Source organism: Phocoena sinus, chromosome 15 (assembly GCF_008692025.1).
Source record: "Phocoena sinus isolate mPhoSin1 chromosome 15, mPhoSin1.pri, whole genome shotgun sequence".
Taxonomy (NCBI): domain Eukaryota; kingdom Metazoa; phylum Chordata; class Mammalia; order Artiodactyla; family Phocoenidae; genus Phocoena; species Phocoena sinus.
In genome coordinates this window covers 52,566,254-52,587,013 of record NC_045777.1, presented here as the reverse complement: position 1 = coordinate 52,587,013, position 20,760 = coordinate 52,566,254, and the positions used below count along the sequence as shown (strand labels likewise).

Sequence of the window (20,760 nt, the reverse complement as noted above, 5' to 3'; positions counted from 1 at the left end):
TGCCTCTAAAACAGCTTCTGTCCAGTAAGGCTCTTGTCAAAAGCCATCTGTGCTTCTGAGCCTTTCTTTTGATGCATTTGAGTTTTGATTTGAATTTCTTGGGAGTTGCCTGTAGATACTTAGTGAAGAGTTAATGCAAACAACCATAGGCTAGTTTTTTTATAAACAATTTTCCAAAGCAAGAAAAAAGTGGGTCAGTTATATCAGTTAGAAACATTATTCCAGTATTTAGTATGTAAAACTAAAAATTTGACTAGCCAGCTGTCAAGGTAGCTGGGAGTTCTTCGCTAGTTGGGGGAAAAAAAACATTCTCTGTTCAGTCTTAGGCCATGTTACCAGAACTCAAGCTCCTTGAAGATAACACGAGGGAAGTGGAGCCCACTGAAATGGTCAGCAACTGCACCAGAACAAGCCTGGAGGCAAGAGGGAGATGGGCCAGGAAGGGCCTGTTTGGGCTGCCTGGGAAAGATAGCTACCTGGTGACTGGCAACGAAGATTGGTGCTCGTGATATTCCTTACTGGAGAAAACTCATTATAAAGGTAAAGAAAGGTCATTCTCAGTGCAACGGGCTTTTACATTAATTTCTTAAATACTCCTCTGGAGTCTTGTGCAGGTTGAACATTTCCTAATGTAAACCTACAAAAGGAGAGTTTCCACAGTGGGGAGAAAAAACGTTCACTGCCCAGCCCAACTGCTCTGTGCCCAGAGAGTGACAGAGGTTTTAGAAGGATGGAACTGGAAGAATGCAGTTGCTGTTCTCATCACTGACTCTTAAGACAGTTTGGAAGTAGAGTAATTGTTCATCTACAAAAATGCTTTGCGTAACTCCTGCTGTAAGAGAGTAATGAAATGGCAGCTGCATCTAGCTGGGCACTGAGGGAAAGTTTCCTGCTTCCTTTAGCCCTGGAGAGAAGAGCTGTACTCTACAGCACGAAGGGGCAAAGCTGGGAGCTGGAGAAAGTGTCAATAAGGGCATCCTGTAAGGACTTCAGTACAATCGAGCTGACAACTACCACCTTATAAAAGCTGTTACAGAGAATGTGATTAGATATTAACTAGATATTAACACAAATTAATGACCACAAAGTGAAATCACTCTTCAGATTAGTTCACTTTTTACTTCCTCCAGGAAAATTATGACATTAAATCCTCACCCCATGCAATATAAAGCAAATGATATCATGAATTTTAAACCAACATTAATACAGGTACCTTGGGCTCAGTACGATTTCTTCTGACAAGTCACAGCAATAGACTGAGGACCAAGCATGTAAACTAAAGTTAATACACGCTGACACTGAAATCACCGAGTTGTCAGTGACACGTTAAAATGAGGATGGCCAACTAGGGTGCTGGGATGATTCAACAGGAAAATAATAGACTTTCCAAAAAGTAGTGCTGGGACAAATGGACAGCCACACACAAAAGAATGAGTTAATATACAAGAATTAACTCAAAATGGGTCAGAGACCTAAATATAAGAGTTAAAACTATAAAACTCCTAGAAGGAAAACAGAGGGGTAAACCTTGGTGACCTTGAATTCAGCAGTTTCTTAAATATGACACTAAAAGCACAAGCAACAAAGAAAAAAATTGATAAACTGTACTTCATTAAAACTTTGTACAGCAAAGGACAGCATCAAAAAAGTGAAAAGACAGTCCAGAGAACGACAGAAAATATTTGCAAATCAGAAATCATATATAAGGGTCTAGTATCTAGAATATATAAGTCAACAATAAAAGGAAAACCCAATTTAAAAATCTGCAAAGGGCTTGAATAGATCTCTCCAAAGAAGATATACAGACAGCCAATAAGCAGATGAAAAGATGCTCCATTTCATTGGCTATCAGAGAAATTCAAATAAAACCACAATGAAGGGCTTCCCTGGTGGTGCAGTGGTTGAGAGTCCGCCTGTCAATGCAGGGGACACGGGTTCGTGCCCCAGTCCGGGAGGATCCCACGTGCCGCGGAACGGCTGGGCCCATGGGCCATGGCCGCTGGGCCTGCGCGTCCGGAGCCTGTGCTCCGCAACGGGAGAGGCAAGCGAACCGCAAAAAAAAAAAACAACAAAAAAAACACAATGAAATATACTTCATACACACTTAAGCTTAAACTTTGTAAGTTTCTCCTTTTAGATCAACACTGTCCAATAGAAATATGCCAGCCCCAGATGCAATTTAAAATTTTCTACTAACTACATTAAAGCAAAAACAGGTGAATTAATTTTAATAATGTTTTATTTAACCCAATATATCTAAAATGTCATTTTAATAAGTAACCAATAGGAGACTGGTTCAAGTTGGCAGAGTAGAAGGATGTGCTCTCACTCCCTCCTGCAAGAGCACTGGAATCACAACTAACTGCTGAACAGTCATCGACAGGAAGACACAGGAACTCAACAAAAAAGATACCGCACATCCAAAGACAAAGGAGAAGCCACAGTGAGATGGTAGGAGGGATGCAATCAAAATAAAATCAGGGGCTTCCCTGGCGGCACAGTGGTTAGGAACCCACCTACCAAGGCAGGGGACACGGGTTCAAGCCCTGGTGCGGGAAGATCCACATGCTGCGGAGCAACTAAGCCCGTGCGCCACAACTACTGAGCCTGTGCTGTAGAGCCCGTGAGCCACAAATGCTGAGCCCGTGCACCTAGAGCCTGTGCTCCGCGACAAGAGAGGCCACTGCAATGAGAAACCCACGCACCACAATGAAGAGTAGCTCCCCGCTCACCGCAACTAGAGAGACCCCGTGCGCAGCAACGAACACCCAATGGAGCCAAAAATAAAGATAAATATACAAAATAAAATAAAATCCCATAATTGCTGGGTGGCTGACTCACAAACTGGAGAACACGGATACCACAGAAGTCCACCCACTGGAGTGAAGGTTCTGAGCCCCACGTCAGGCTTCCCAACCTGTGAGTACAGCAACGGGAGGAGGAATTCCCAGAGAATCAGACTTTGAAGGCAAGCGAGATTTCATTGCAGGACTTCGACAGGACTGGGGGAAACAGAGACTCCACTCTTGGAGGGCACACACAAAGTAGTTTGCACATCGGGACCCAGGGGAAGGAGCAGTGACCCCACAGGAGACTGAACCAGACCTACCTGCTAGTGTTGGAGGGTCTCCTGCAGAGGCGGGGGGTGGCTGTGTCTCTCCGTGAGGACAAGGACACTGGCAGCAGAAGTTCTGGGAAGTACTCCTTGGTGTGAGCCCTCCCAGAGTCCGACATTAGCCCCACCAAAGAGCCCAGGTAGGCTCCAGGGTCGGGGCGCCTCAGGCCAAACAACCAACAGGGAGGGAACCCAGCCCCACCCATCAGCACACAAGTGGATTAAAGTTTTACTGAGCTCTGCCTACCAGAGCAACAGCCAGCTCTACCCACCACCAGTCTCTCCCATCAGGAAACTTGCACAAGCCTCTGAGATAGCCTCATCCACCAGAGGGCAGACAGCAGAAGCAAGAACTACAGCCCTGCAGCCTGTGGAACAAAAACCACATTCACAGAAAGATAGACAAGATGAAAAGGCACAGGGCTATGTACCAGATGAAGGAACAAGACAAAACCCCAGAAAAACAACTAAATGAAGTAGAGATAGGCAACCTTCCAGAAAAAGAATTCAGAATAATGACAGTATGATCCAGGACCGTGGAAACAGAAGGGAGGCAAAGACTGAGAAGATGCAAGAAATGTTTAACAAAGACCTAGAAGAAATAAAGAACAAACAAACAGAGATGAAAAATACAATAATTGAAATGAAAACTACACTAGAAGGAATCAATAGCAGAATAACTGAGGCAGAAGAATGGATAAGTGACCTGAAGACAGAATGGTGGAATTCACTGCTGCGGAACAGAATAAAGAAAAAAGAATGAAAAGAAATGAAGACAGCCTAAGAGACCTCTGTGACAATATTAAATGCAACAATATTCACATTTTAGGGGTCCCAGAAGGAGAAGAGAGAGAGAAAGGACCAGAGAAAATATTTGAAGGGATTATAGTCGAAAACTTCCCTAACATGGGAAAGGAAATAACCACCCAAGTCTAGGAAGCAAAGAGATTCCCATACAGGATAAACCCAAGGAGAAACACGCTGAGACACATAGTAATCAAATTGGCAAAAATTAAAGACACAGAAAAATTATTGAAAGCAGCAAGGAAAAAACGACAAATAACATACAGGGGAACTCCCATAAGGTTAACAGCTGATTTCTCAGCAGAAACTCTACAAGCCAGAAAGGAGTGGCATGACATATTTAAAGTGATGAAAGGGAAGAACCTACAACCAAGATTACTCTACCCGGCAAGGATCTCATTCAGATTCGATGGAGAAATCAAAAGCTTTACAGACAACCAAAAGCTAAGAGAATTCAGCATCACCAAACCAGCTTTACAACAAATGCTAAAGAAACTTCTCTAAGTGGGAAACACAAGAGAAGAAAAGGACCTACAAAAACGAACCCAAAGCAATTAAGAAAATGGTCATAGGAACATACATATCAATAATTACCTTAAAAGTGAATGGATTAAATGCTCCAACCAAAAGACACAGACTTGCTGAATGGATACAAAAACAAGACCCAAATATATGCTGTCTACAAGAGACCCACTTCAGACCTAGGGACACATACAGATTGAAAGTGAGGGGATGGAAAAAGATATTCCATGCGAATGGATATCAAAAGAAAGCTGGAGTAGCAATACTCATTATCAGGTAAAATAAACTTTAAAATAAAGAATGTTACAAGAGACCAGGAAGGACACTACGTAATGATCAAGGGATCAATCCAAGAAGAAGATATAACAATTATAAATATATATGCACATAACATAGGAGCACCTCAATACATAAGGCAACTGCTAACAGCTATAAAAGACGAAATTAAGAGTAACACAATAATAGTGGGGGACTTTAACATCTCACTTACACCAATGGACAGATCATCCAGACAGAAAATTAATAAGGAAACACAAGCCTTAAATGACACAATAGACCAGACAGATTTAATTGACATTTACAGGACATTCCATCCAAAAGCAGCAGATTACACTTTCTTCTCAAGGGTGCACAGAACATTCTCCAGGATAGATCACATCTTGGGTCACAAACCAAGCCTCAGAAAATTTAAGAAAATTGAAATAATATCAAGCATCTTTTCTCACCACAACGCTATGAGATTAGAAATGAATCACAGGGAAAAAAAGGAAAAAACACAACACATGGAGGTTAAACAATACGTTACTAAATAACCAAGAGATCACGGAAGAAATCAAAGAGGAAATTGAAAAATACCTAGAGACAAATGACAAGGAAAACACGACAATCCAAAACCTATGGTATACAGCAAAAGCAGTTCTGAGAGCAGTACAATCCTACCTCAAGAAACAGTAAACATCTCAAATAAACAATCTAACCTTACACCTAAAGGAACTAGAGAAAGAAGAACAAACAAAACCCAAAGTTAGTAGAAGGAAAGAAATCATAAAGATCAGAGCAGAAATAAATGAAATAGAAACAAAGAAAACAATAGCAAAGATCAATAAAACTAAAAGCTGGTCCTTTGAGAAGATAAACAAACTTGATAAACCATTAGCCAGACTCATCAAGAAAAAGAGGGAGAGGACTCAAATCAATAAAATTAGATATGAAAAAGGAGAAGTTACGACACGGCAGAAATACAAAGCATCCTAAGAGACTACTACAAGCAACTCCACGCCAATAAAATGGACAACCTGGAAGAAATGGACAAATTCTTAGAAAGGTATAACCTTCCAAGACTGAACCAGGAAGAAATAGAAAATATGAACAGACCAATCACAAGTAACGAAATTGAAACTGTGATTAAAAGTCTTCCAACAAACAAAAGCCCTGGACCAGATGGCTTCACAGGTGAATTCTATCAAACATTTAGAGAAGAGCTAACACCCATCTTTCTCAATCTCTTCCAAAAAACTGCAGAGGAAGAAACACTCCCAAACTCATTCTATGAGGCCACCATCACCCTGATACCAAAACCAGACAAAGATACTACAAAAAAAGAAAATTACAGACCAATATCACTGATGAATATAGATGCAAAAATCCTCAACAAAATACTAGCAAGCAGAATCCAAGAACACACTGAAAGGATCATACACTGTGGTCAAGTGGGATTTATCTCAGGGATGCAAGGATTCTTCAATATACGCAAATCAATCAATGTGATACACCACATTAACAAACTGAAGAAGAAAAACCGTATGATCATCTCAATAGATGCAGAAAAAACTTTTGACAAAATTCAACACCTATTTATGATAAAAACTCTCCAGAAAGTGGGCGTAGAGGGAACCTACCTCAACATAATAAAGGCCATATACAACAAACCCACAGCAAACATCATTTCAATAGTGAAAACTGAAAGCATTTCCTCTAAGATCAGGAACAAGAAGACAAGGATGTCCACTCTCACCACTATTATTCAACATAGTTTTGGAAGTCCTAGCCATGGCAATCAGAGAAGAAAAAGAAATAAAAGGAATACAAATTGGAAAAGAGGAAGCAAAACTGTCACTGTTTCCAGATGACATGATACTATACATAGAGAATCCTAAAGATGCTACCAGAAAACTACTGGAGCTAATCAATGAATTTGGTAAAGTTGCAGGATACAAAATTAATACACAGAAATCTTCTGCATTCCTATACATTAATGATGAAAAAACTGAAAGAGAAATTAAGGAAACACTCCCATTTACCACTGCAACAAAAAGAATAAAATACCTAGGAATAAACCTACCTAGGGAGACGAAACACCTGTATGCAGAAAACTGTAAGACACTGATGAAAGAAATTAAAGATGATACCAACAGATGGAGAGATATACCATGTTCTTGGATTGGAAGAATCAATATTGTGAAAATGACTATACTACCCAAAGCAATCTACAGATTCAATGCCATCCCTATCAAATTACCAATGGCATTTTTTACAGAACTAGAACAAAATACCTTAAAATTTGTAATGGAGACACAATAGATCCCGAATAGCCAAGGCAGTCTTGAGGGAAAAAAACGGAGCTGGAGGAATCAGACTCCCTGACTTCAGACTATACTACAAAGCTACAATAATCAAGACAATATGGTACTGGCACAAAAACAGAAATATAGATCAATGGAACTGGACAGAAAGCCCAGAGATAAACCCACACACCTATGGTCAACTAATCTATGACAAAGGAGGCAAGGAAATACAATGGAGAAAAGACAGTCTCTTCAATAAGTGGTGCTGGGAGAACTGGACAGCTACATGTAAAAGAATGAAATTAGAACACTCCCTAACACCATACACAAAAATAAACTCAAAAAGGATTAGAGACCTAAATGTAAGACCGGAGACTATAAAACTCTTAGAGGAAAACATAGGAAGAACACTCTTTGACATAAATCACGGCAAGATCTTTTTTGATCCACCTCCTAGAGTAATGGAAATAAAAACAAAAATAAACAAGTGGGACCTAATGAAACTTAAAAGCTTTTGCACAGGAAAGGAAACTACAAGCAAGATGAAAAGACAACCCTCAGAATGGGACAAAATATTTGCAAATGAATCAACGGACAAAGGATTAATCTCCAAAATATATAAACAGTTCATGCAGCTCAGTATTAAAAAAAGAAACAACCCAATCCAAAAATGGGCATAAGACCTAAACAGACATTTCTCCAAAGAAGACATACAGATGGCCAAGAAGCATGTGAAAAGCTGCTCAACATCACTAATTATTAGAGAAATGCAAATCAAAACTACAATGAGGTATCACCTCACACCAGTTAGAATGGGCATCATCAGAAAATCTACAAACAACAAACGCTGGAGGGGGTGTGGAGAAAAGGGAACCCTCTTGCACTGTTGGTGGGAATGTAAATTGATACAGCCACTATGGAGAACAGTATGGAGGGGTTCCTTAAAAAACTAAAAATGGAATTAGCATATGACCCAGCATTCCCACTACTGGGCATATACCCAGAGAAAACCATAATTCAAAAGGACACATGCACCCCAATGTTCACTGCAGCACTATTTACAATAGCCAGGACATGGAAGCAACCTAAATGCCCATAGACAGACGAATGGTTAAAGAAGATGTGGTACATATATACAATGGAATATTACTCAGCCATGAAAAGGAACGAAACTGAGTCATTTGTAGAGACGTGGATGGATCTAGAGACTGTCATACAGAGTGAATATATATGGAACCTAGAAAAGTGGTGCAGATGAACCAGTTTGCAGGGCAGAAATTGAGACACAGATGTAGAGAACAAACGTATGGACACCAAGGGGGGAACGTGGCGGGTGGGAGGGGTGGTGGTGTGATGAACTGGGATATTGGGATTGACATATGTATACTAATATGTATAAAATGGATAACTAATAAGAACCTGCTGTATAAAAATAAAATAAAATTCAAAAAAAGTAACCAATTTAGAAAAATATTAATGAGTAATTTTACTCTACTTTTATAGTAAGTCTTCAAAATCTGGTGTATATTCTCCACAAACAGCATTATCTTGATTCGGACTAGCCACGTTTCAAGTGCTCCAAGAACACCAACTCATGGCCAGGTACCGATGGTGCAGTTCTAGACATGGAGATCCCTGAGCACCTTTGCCATCACTGTGCACTGGCACAACACCCGTCACACAGTAGGCACATGGTAAATGTGCATGACATGCATGAACATCTTCTCTCCACCATACCACAAAAATGGAACCACAGCAAGGTTACTCAGTTGCTTTCTAGAAATTCCTGAGTCATTTTATAAATTCAGAGGATTCTTTAAGTTCCTAATGCTACAGTGCTTGAATCCTACCGAGGATACAGTTATAAATTTACCCCCAGCAACGAGGTTTAAAAGGATGGTGGGAAGATGAAGAGTCGCTCTTGATTTTTATTACAGGGCATCCCAACAGAGCACTTTGCCTTTTTAATCTCTGGGGCCTATGGCACTCTCCCATCTCTAATTACTCAAACTTTCTCTTCCTCAAACCTCTTACTCCAAATCCCAAAGCGAAATCTGAGATGACTTTACCTCCTGCTTAACAGAGAAGACAGTCTCCATCAAATGTGAACCCCTCAAGCACACGGCCCACCTTCCATCTCATCTCATCTGCCTCAGCTCCAGCCCCATGTGTTCATACTTTTCCTCACTCAGCAAAACTCCCTGAGTTTCTCACAGAAAGGCTGGGACTTTACCCATCTGATAGCTCCCTTCTCCCCAGCTCTACTGATTTAGCCTTTGTTTAAACAGCATCTCCTGGTGAGGTCTACCCTGACTCCTCTTTAAAACTGCAATTCTATTACACCTTCCCTTTGCCCCTTACCTGCTCCTCGTTTTCCCCCATGGCATTTTTCACCTTCCACAAACAGCTTGCTTATTGTTTGTCCCCCAGCATGTCGTTAGCACATCAAATCGTTTAAGGCAAGGATCCCTGTCTGCTGTCCACTGGTATGTCCTTAGCACCCAGAACAGATACTCAATAATGCTTTGCTGGGTTGAATCAGCTACCTGCAGAGTGGCCTGAACAAGATGCTCTCTTCCAGCTTTTGGATTTTGCTAATTCTTGCCCTGATTCACATCTATGTACTATTAGATTTTTCTGTTCAGAGGAGTCTTTCACAGATGGGAGAAAAGTTCAGAAGGTCTTCCTTTATATCTCTCCTCCTTTATATCCCAATACTCTGGGCAATGTTCCCACGTGTGCAGAAAAGCAAAGAAGCACAGGGCATCTTAAGAAGCTTAGGATAAATAGAACTGAGAATGGTCCTTTGTAAATATTTTCCTAACTTCTTTGCTCAAAAATTACTAAATTAAGAGCTTTCCTTCATTAAGTTGGTTTAAACTGGAACTTATTTTTCCAAAAAAACTAAATCACACATACTCATGAGAATCTCCGTCCTTCATGAGATCCCAAACCTATGGATCACAGAATTAAAGTATGAGTTCAGAAGAATAAAGCAAGATCACTGAGAAAGATCTTAATGTGCTGGTCCAGGGCAGAGCAGGATGCAGCCAACCAACCGGGCTCTTACCTGTGCTGGGCCTCTCGGAAGAGGATAAACTCCATGCAGGCTTATCATTTAGGGCTGCTTCAGGCACTCCTGGCCGACCTGGAACCATAAAGGTGAGGGGCTGCTTTTGCTAGAGAGGCCCTTGGAATTTTCTAAACTTGCCCCTAGAGAATTTCACAGCAGTCCCTACTCTTCTTCCAGAGTTTCCTGACATTCAGGAGAGAGAGGCATAGAACAAGTATGACAGGCAAGAGACACAAAGGGAAAACACAGAGAGAGAGCACACCTGCTGGGACAGGCACACTTCCCGCAAGCATGAGAGAAAAAACCATCACAAGAAAAGAGAAACAAGCAAGAGAAGTAACTCTGTGAGACAAAGCCATCAATTCCGCATGGAGATCATGTGCTGCTACTGCTCCCAAGGCTGACTTGACACCTTGGTGAAGTTCATGGATGAAGTGTGCTACCCAGTCATGGGGAACATTTCTTCCCAGAATCTAGGTCTCACAAGTAGGTAACTCCCATTTCTCTACAGGTGAGAGCCTAGATGAACGACTTTGGATTACTGGGGGACATATGACAGGTGTGTGTGAAGTGGGGGGACTACCTTCAAGTAAGTACACTTGTACTGCATCATAATACTTCCTTTCCCTCAGTTTGCCCTAAAATAAGGAACCCTACAAGACCTCTAAGAGCAAATTTTCTTGTATAATTATATGCAACTCAAACTAATTGTATCATTTAAACAGGGGAAAACAGTATTTCAGTTGGCACGAAAACCAAATGTACTTTAAATGCTATGTAATTTAAAACATTCTCTTGAGCTCCTAAGTGAATTAAAATGGTACCTGATATAAAAGTTGTGAGAAAATTGCCTTTTGAAAATAAATAAAATATGCGTTTAAGTTTTCCGAGGCTAAAAACTCTAGTCCAGAGTAAGCACGTCCATTTAAAAAGTGTGGGCTTACTTCTGCTCTTGAGCAGTCGCTTTTCTTCCTCCTTTAGCTTGTTCTGCATCAGACGGAGAGTGTTTTCAGCTTCCTATGGAGCAGGAAAAACAAGATCCAGAAGAAATGACACTTTCTGGACTGTTTTATTATTCTTTACCATGTAAGTACTGCTAAATTTGTGATATAGAAGCAAAAAAGACTAAACTACAGGAAAGGGAAGAGAACTAACGCTGCATGAGAAACTCAACACCCCCTCTCCGTCATCACTCTGGCAGCCCGATGAAAAGGGGGGCTCCCAGAAGTGACACCACTGGCCCAAAATGGGCCTCACTGATCCCCAAAGCCAGGCTCCTCCCACTACACCTCACTGCCTCTGAAGAAAACTGACAACACAACAAGATGCCCGTCACGTGTGCCTGTGTGGGATGTGGACACAGGAACAGATGCATCAACTACGGGGCCTCTTGCTCTTAAAATAAAGCACAAATTTTATCATTTTCCTGCCCTGCACAATTCTAACCCTGAAAGGGGCTAAATGGTAGGAGTGATCCGATAGGAAAAGAAAGAAAGAAATACTAATTTTAATTCCTAGGGTATAAAAAAAAGCTAATACTTGAGTTAGGTTACAAAATGTGGCCCTGATAATTATTGTCAAAAAAAGAGAATGGGAGGGACTTCCTTGTGGTGGTTCAGTGGTTAAGACTCCGCACTTCCACTGCAGAGGGCGCGGGTCCCATCCCTGATTGGGGAACTAAGATCCCGCATGCCATGCGGTGCGGCCGAAAAAAAAAAGTTAGAAAAAGAGAGAATGGGAGACGAAATTGGCTTTTAAAAATGTGCTGTTAAAAAAAAAAAAAAAAAAAAAAAAAAATGTGCTGTTGTTCTAAATGTTAAAAAGGAAGCACTGTTTCATGCATGAGATATTTTGAGGGACCAGGTATTAGAAGCATGGGGAGTAGCTGCGAGCACAGAAGAAAAAGAGGGTAGGTACTTGCTGAAGGGAGGGTAGGCAGGAAGGCGCCCCTCAGAAGTAACCTGGGCCACCCACTCGCATCCTGAGGCACGGTCTTTGGTACGTTCTCTGAGCCCAGGGGTGGCCCAGACAATAGTACAAAATGATCAGCTTATTTTCACTGTCTCTTTACTGCTCTTTCCCAGACACCCAATGTTTAAAATGTCCAGAACTCCAGGGTCTTTTCATTGCCCTCAAAACGTGCCTGTCCTGGACCCTCCATTCCTCCATGACCTGCCTCTGCCTTACAGCAAGAGTGACAACAGGTTCCTCATCCAGATAAACATGTCCAGATGAAGGTGTCAGTTACAGCCAGCCCTCTTGGCAACAAAGTAGCATCACCTAATTCAAATGTCCAGGTTTGTAATAAGGCTAGGATAACCTTTATACCAAAAGCTGTCAAGGACAGCATGAGAAAGGGAGACTGGAGACCAGTTTCACTGTGAAAATAGATTCCAAATGCCTATTTTAGGGTTAAGCAGAAATATCCCTAGGGGATAAGGGCAATTCAAAATGACAGCAACTTTGTCCAACTTCCTTTGCTCTGATTCCATACTTATCAACTGATGCTGGGATCTGAAATACTCTTTCCTAAATGGCCTTACATATTGGGATGAAAGGAACCTGAAAGACAGCTGGTCAGTTTATAGGTCATACATATTTCCCACAATAATCAATAAGCTACAATTCTTCTTTATAAAGTAGTTTCTAAAAAGCTACTCTGGGTGATTCAATAAACCAGAGCTTGAAAATCTTTAAGTGAACTGACCAAGCAAGATCTGTACACAAGACATGTTACATAATTTGTGGGACTCAGTGCAAAATAAAATGCAGTTAAAAATTACTAAGAATTTCGAAACGGTGACAGCAGAGAATTAAAGCAAGCCCAGGTCCTTCTAAGCTTGCAGCTGTAGCCAACTGCACAGGTCATGTCCCCGCCCTGTCTGTAGTCCTAACTGACCAAACTCTGGTGATAACCTACTACCAAAGATTTGACAACCTCGGAGCCCAGGCTACACAACCAGAAAAACAGAAGAATCCCATGAGCAATCCTTAGTCTGGTCAGGAAGAAAAAACATTCACCTGATATTTTTTTCACAGTGATATTTACAAACTGGCATGTCAACAAGTACAAAGTAACATACCAGAACAAATGGTCATACAGAAGGACTAAGCACTCACCTCAAACCTCTCTTGCTCCATCCTGTGATGATCCTCGAGTTGCTGTTCCAGATAAGCCAGATTTCGAAATTTCTCTAGATAAATGTCATACTGCTTTTGCAGTTCGTCCTCAGTCTTCTCATATTCATCCATAAAGGCTGGCCTAGAAAAAAAAATGAAATAAAAACTGAAAGATTAATCAATATACAAAAATACAGTAGTTTGAAATTGGTATTCAGAGCTCCAGATTCCATCCTGGTTTTCTTTGGAAAGCCTTTAATTAGAGAAGGTTCTTCATTCTTGTAACTAAAGCTAATTTCCCCTTTTCTCTTCCCTCCCCACAAAATGAAGATACTTTTAATCAAAAATTAAGACATGCTCTTTGTAAAAACTAGAAATAATCCTGAAAGTATTAAGAATAAAATTAAAATTACTCATAACCCCATCACTAGGTATTAGCACTTAATATTTGACATACATCCTTCCAGACTTTTCTATGCATAGATACATACAGAAATGTATTTCTTTTTAACAAACATTAAGTATATTATCTCAAATGAAGCTCTGAGGTCTTTTTTCCTCACTCAATATGGCATATATTTCAATACAGAGTTAAAGAATAATCATACATCATACACATCTCTAAAAATCAATAAATTAAATACATGCATTATCTTAGCTGGGCATAATATTCTGTCTGAATGTTCCAAAATTTAATCAGTCCCCTAAAAAGAGAAATATAGGTTGCTACAAATTAAAGCTAAGTTTTTAAACAATATAAAACTTAAAAATAAAACCACAGCATAAAAACCTGTTTCAATTGGTTTGTTGAATTTTTTTCTCTTATTATAGATCTTAAAGTGAAAACTTTGTTCTTTTAAAAATATAAACAGATAGGGACTTCCTTGAGCCCAGTGGTTAAGACTAAGAGCTCCCAATGCAGGGGGCACGGGTTTGATCCCGGGTCGGGGAACTAAGATCCCGCATGCCACACGGCACAGCCCCAAAAATTTTAAAAATAAAAACATAAACAAACTAGAAAATAATTTATAACCTTTTGGACTAGAGGAAAACAGAGAAATTTTTCTATTAAAAAGATCTGAGGCTTGTGGAACAAAAATCACATTCACAGAAAGACAGGCAAGATGAAAAGGCAGAGGGCTATGTACCAGAGGAAGGAACAAGAAAAACCCAGAAAAACAACTAAATGAAGTGGAGATAGGCAACCTTCCAGAAAAAGATTTCAGAATGATAGTGAAGATGATCCAGGACCTCGGAAAAAGAATGGAGGCAAAGATCGGAAGATGCAAGAAATGTTTATCAAAGACCTAGAAGAATTAAAGAACAAACAAATAGAGATGAACAATACAATAACTGAAATGAAAACTAGACTAGAAGGAATCAATAGCAGAACAACTGAGGCAGAAGAACGGATAAGTGACCTGGAACACAGAATGGTGGAATTCACTGCCATGGAACAGAATAAAGAAAAAAGAATGAAAAGAAATGAAGACAGCCTAAGAGACCTCTGGGACAACATTAAACACAACAACATTTGCATTACAGGGGTCCCAGAAGGAGAAGAGAGAGAGAAAGGACCAGAGGAAATATTTAAAGAGATTATAGTCGAAAACTTCCCTAACATGGGAAAGGAAATAGCCATACAAGTCCAGGAAGCACAGCGAGTCCCAAACAGGACAAACCTAAGGAGAAACACGCTGAGACACACAGTAATCAAATTGGCAAAAATTAAAGACAAAGAAAAATTATTGAAAGCAGCAAGGGAAAAAAGACAAATAACATACAAGAAAACTCCCATAAGGTTAACAGCTGATTTCTCAGCAGAAACTCTACAAGCCAGAAAGGAGTGGCATGACATATTTAAAGTGATGAAAGGGAAGAACCTACAACCAAGATTACTCTACCCAGCAAGGATCTCATTCAGATTCGATGGAGAAATCAAAAGCTTTACAGACAACCAAAAGCTAAGAGAATTCAGCACCACCAAACCAGCTCTACAACAAACACTAAAGAAACTTCTCTAAGTGGGAAACACAAGAGAAGAAAAGGACCTACAAAAACAAACGCAAAACAATTAAGAAAATGGCCATAGGAACATACATATCAATAATTACCTTAAACGTGAATGGATTAAATGCTCCAACCAAAAGACACAGGCTTGCTGAATGGATACAAAAACAAGACCCACATATAAGCTGTCTACAAGAGACCCACTTCAGACCTAGGGACACATACACATTGAAAGTGAGGGGATGAAAAAGATATTCTATGCAAATGGAAATCAAAAGAAAGCTGGAGTAGCAATACTCATATCAGATAAAATAGTTTAAAATAAAGAATGTTACAAGAGACTAGGAAGGACACTACATAATGATCAAGGGATCAATCCAAGAAGGAGATATAACAATTATAAATATATATGCACCCAACACAGGAGCACCTCAATACATAAGGCAACTGCTAACAGCTATAAAACACGAAATTGACAGTACCACAATTATAGTGGGGGACTTTAACACTTCACACCAATGGACAGATCATCCAAAATGAAAATACATAAGGAAACAGAAGCTTTCAATGACACAACAGACCAAACAGATTTAATTGATATTTATAGGACATTCCATCCAAAAGCAGCAGATTACACTTTCTTCTCAAGTATGCACGGAACATTCTCCAGGATAGATCACATCTTGGGTCACAGATCAAGCCTCAGTAAATTTAAGAAAATTGAAATAATATCAAGCATCTTTTCTGACCACAACGCTCTGAGATTAGAAATGAATTACAGGGGGCTTCCCTGTTGGCGCAGTGGTTGAGTCTGCCTGCCAATGCAGGGGACACGGGTTCGAGCCCTGGTCTGGGAAGATCCCACATGCCGTGGAGCAACTGGGCCCATGAGCCACAACTACTGAGACTGTACATCTGGAGCGTGTGCTCCACAACAAGAGAGGCCGCGACAGTGACAGGCTCACATACCACGATGAAGAGTGGCCCCCACTTGCCGCAACTAGAGAAAGTCCTCGCACAGAAACGAAGACCCAACATAGCCAAAAATAAATTAATTAATAAATTAAAAAAAAAAAACCTTAGAACAGCTGTAAAAAAAAAAAAGAAAAAAGAAATGAACTACAGGGAAGAAAACGTAAAAAACGCAAACACATGGAGGCTAAACAATACGTTACTAGATAACCAAGAGATCACGGAAGAAATCAAAGAGGAAATCCAAAAATACCTAGAGACAAAGGACAATGAAAACACGACAATTCGAAACCTATGGGATGCAGCATAAGCAGCTCTAAGAGGGAAGTTTATAGCTATACAATCCTACCTCAAGAAACAGCAAACATCTCAAATAAACAATCTAACCTTACACCTAAAGGAACTAGAGAAAGAAGAACAAACAAAACCTAAAGTTAGCAGAAGGAAAGAAATCATAAAGATCAGAGCAGAAATAAATGAAATAGAAACAAAGAAAACAATAGCAAAGATCAATAAAACTAAAAGCTGGTCCTTTGAGAAGATAAACAAAATTGATAAATGATTAGCCAGACTCATCAAGAAAAACAGGGAGAGGACTCAAATCAATAAAATTAGATATGAAAAAAGAGAAGTTACAACAGACACCACAGAAATACAAAGCATCCTAAGAGACTACTACAAGCAACTCCACGCCAATAAAATGGACAACCTGGAAGAAATGGACAAATTCTTAGAAAGGTATAACCTTCCAAGACTGAACCAGGAAGAAATAGAATATATGAACAGACCAATCACAAGTAACGAAATTGAACCTGTGATTAAAAATCTTCCAACAAACAGAAGTCCAGGACCAGATGGCTTCACAGGTGAATTCTATCAAACATTTAGAGAAGAGCTAACACCCATCTTTCTCAAACTCTTCCAAAAAATTGCAGAGTAAGGAACACTTCCAAACTCATTCTCTGAGGCAACCATCAACCTGATACCAAAACCAGACAAAGATACTACAAAAAGAGAAAATTACAGCCCAATATCACTCATGAATATAGATACAAAAATCCTCAACAAAATACTAGCAAAGAGAATCCAACAACACATTAAAAGGATCATACCCCGTGATCAAGTGGGATTTATCTCAGGGATACAAGGATTCCTCAATATACGCAAATCAATCAATGCGATACACATTAACAAACTAAAGAAGAAAAACCATATGATCATCTCAATAGATGCAGAAAAAGCTTTTGACAAAATTCAACACCCATTTATGATAAAAAACTCTCCAGAAAGTGGGCATAGAGGGAACCTACCTCAACATAAAAAAGGTCATATACAACAAACCCACAGCAAACATCATTTCAATAGTGAAAACCGAAAGCATTTCCTCTAAGATCAGGAACAAGAAGACAAGGATGTCCACTCTCACCACTATTATTCAACATAGTTTTGGAAGTCCTAGCCATGGCAATCAGAGAAGAAAAAGAAATAAAAGGAATACAAATTGGAAAAGAGGAAGCAAAACTGTCACTGTTTCCAGATGACATGATACTATACATAGAGAATCCTAAAGATGCTACCAGAAAACTACTGGAGCTAATCAATGAATTTGGTAAAGTTGCAGGATACAAAATTAATGCACAGAAATCTTTTGCATTCCTATACACTAATGATGAAAAATCTGAAAGAGAAATTAAGGAAACACTCCCATTTACCACTGCAACAAAAAGAATAAAATACCTAGGAATAAACCTACCTAGGGAGACGAAACACCTGTATGCAGAAAACTGTAAGACACTGATGAAAGAAATTAAAGATGATACCAACAGATGGAGAGATATACCATGTTCTTGGATTGGAAGAATCAATATTGTGAAAATGACTATACTACCCAAAGCAATCTACAGATTCAATGCAATCCCTATCAAATTACCAATGGCATTTTTTTTTTTTCCAATGGCATTTTTTACAGAACTAGAACAAAATACCTTAAAATTTGTAATGGAGACACAAAAGACCCCGAATAGCCAAGGCAGTCTTGAGGGAAAAAAACGGAGCTGGAGGCATCAGACGCCCTGACTTTAGACTATACTACAAAGCTACAGTAATCAAGACAATATGGTACTGGCACAAAAACAGAAATATAGATCAATGGAACTGGACAGAAAGCCCAGAGATAAACCCACACACCTATGGTCAACTAATCTATGACAAAGGAGGCAAGGATATACAATGGAGAAAAGACAGTCTCTTCAATAAGCAGTGCTGGGAAAACTGGACGGCTACATGTAAAAGAATGAAATTAGAACACTCCCTAACACCATACACAAAAATAAACTCAAAAAGGATTAGAGACCTAAATGTAAGACCAGAGACTATAAAACTCTTAGAGGAAAACATAGGAAGAACACTCTTTGACATAAATCACGGCAAGATCTTTTTTGATCCACCTCCTAGAGTAATGGAAATAAAAACAAAAATAAACAAATGGGACCTAATAAAACTTAAAAGCTTTTCCACAGCAAAGTAAACCATAAACAAGACGAAAAGACAACCCTCAATATGGAAGAAAATATTTGCAAATGAATCAACAAAGGATTAATCTCCAAAATATATAAACAGCTCATGCAGCTCAATATTAAAGAAACAAATAACACAATCCAAAAATGGGCAGAAGACCTAAATAGACATTTCTCCAAAGAAGACATACAGATGGCCAAGGAGCATGTGAAAAGCTGCTCAACATCACTAATTATTAGAGAAATGCAAATCAAAACTACAATGAGGTATCACCTCACACCAGTTAGAATGGGCATCAACAGAAAATCTACAAAGAAATGCTGGAGAGGGTGTGGAGAAAAGGGAACCCTCTTGCACTGTTGGTGGGAATGTAAATTGATACAGCCACTACGTAGAACAGTATGGAGGTTCCTTAAAAAAGTAAAAATAGAATTACCATATGATCCAGCACTCCCACTGCTGGGCATATTCCCAGAGAAACCATAATTCAAAAAGACACATGCACCCCAATGTTCATTGCAGCACTATTTACAATAGCCAGGTCATGGAAGCAACCTAAATGCCCATCAAGAGATGAATGGATAAAGAAGTTGTGGTACATATATACAATGGAATTCAGCCATAAAAAGGAACAAAATTCAGTCATTTGTTGAGATGTGGATGGATCTAGAGACTGTCATACAGAGTGAAGTAAGTCAGAAAGAGAAAAACAAATATATTAACGCATGTACGTGGAATCTAGAAAAATGGTACAGATGAACCGGTTTGCAGGGCAGAAGTTGAGACACAGATGTAGAGGACAAACGTATGGACACCAAGGGGTTAAAGCCGTGGCGGGGTGGGGATGGTGGTGTGATGAATTGGGCGATTGGGATTGACATGTATACACTGATGTGTATAAAACTGATGACTAATCAAACCTGCTGTATAAAAAAAATAAAAATAAATTAAAAAAACAAAAGATCTGAGGCTTAACAAAAATGAATTTATGCTTGAAAGGCAGAAGTTTTTAATGAGATAAATCTATCTGGTGGCCCTGATCCAGAGGCAGAAGGGGTGTGGGCTTGCCCTTGGCAAAGAGGAAGCCTTGATGCTCCCTCGGTTACTGTCTGCTGCCCCCAGGAGCTGCCTTCCTGCAGATCTCAGGACAGGAGCCAGAGTGTGGGCCAGGCACGTGTCCCCAAAAAGCAGACACATTCAGAGCGAATACAGCAGCTGGAGAAAGGAAGGAGTAAAGAGAGAAAAATAACGGGAGAATGAAAAGGGAGGAAGGGCAACACAGAAACAAAGCAAAGGAAGGAGGGTACAAAGTGAGAGAAAAAGGGAGGGCACAAGAAAGAGGTGTGGTGGGGGCAAGTGTGGGCTCCAAGAAAATGTGAGGCACACACTTGAAAGGGAAAGTCAGAGGAAGGATGAATTACCACTGAGGAATTATAAACTGTAAAATCTACTCAAACCAAGAAATGGGAGTATGTTTCTGTTTCCACCTAATTTATGGCAAGTCACAGATCTGAGGAGCCAGGCCTTGTATAACTTTCGCCATCTGGATTTACTTACTTTGCCTTGCGTTCCAAGAAGCTATAAAAGCTAGAAGGGAGGTTCAACAACTAAGCAGTTTTCCAGACATATTGAAAGCAGTAAAGAGAATGAGTTTAGCAGTGTGCCTGTTAAAAACACACATACAGTCTGCAGCAGAGACATCTTTATGCCGGGCTTTTCCCACTGCTTGAAAGGTTAATACCACTGACGATATATTCCCTCAGTCTGCTTTAACTTGCAGAGACAGCGTTCTACTCACTCTTCAGGTGTTCATATCTACCTGACACTCTGCAGAGTCTGGAGTCGCTTCCGATTTCTTTCCAGCTCTAATTTCCTCTTGTCAATTTTGGCTTCTAGGTTAGCTTCATCAGAGGCTACATTATTGAGCAGGTCTTTCGTCTTCTGAACCTGCACCTACATTTAACAGGAAATGAAGGAGACAAATGTGCCAATAAGGACCACGACCTGACTCTTGGAAGAGCAGGACTTCTCAACCTCTCAAGCCCAGCAACACCTCATTAAAC

The 20,760-nt window shown here is 39.9% G+C and overlaps 1 protein-coding gene across 9 annotated transcripts in view; it reads right to left on the bottom strand.

Annotated features, from left to right (window-relative positions):
* The window catches only part of CLUAP1 (clusterin associated protein 1), a 42,716-nt gene that overhangs the window by 7,058 nt on the left and 14,898 nt on the right, over positions 1–20,760 (bottom strand). For 6 of the 9 annotated variants that reach the window (XM_032606215.1, XM_032606208.1, XM_032606212.1 and 3 more), the window contains 4 exons: positions 20,517–20,650; positions 13,199–13,340; positions 11,023–11,095; positions 10,076–10,153 (listed from right to left, as the gene is read on the bottom strand). In XM_032606215.1, the coding sequence (XP_032462106.1) occupies positions 10,076–10,153; positions 11,023–11,095; positions 13,199–13,340; positions 20,517–20,650 (427 nt within the window). The remainder of the gene's footprint in view (positions 1–10,075; positions 10,154–11,022; positions 11,096–13,198; positions 13,341–20,516; positions 20,651–20,760) is intronic. The other 3 variants (XM_032606214.1, XM_032606213.1, XM_032606216.1) reach the window with 1 other exon arrangement.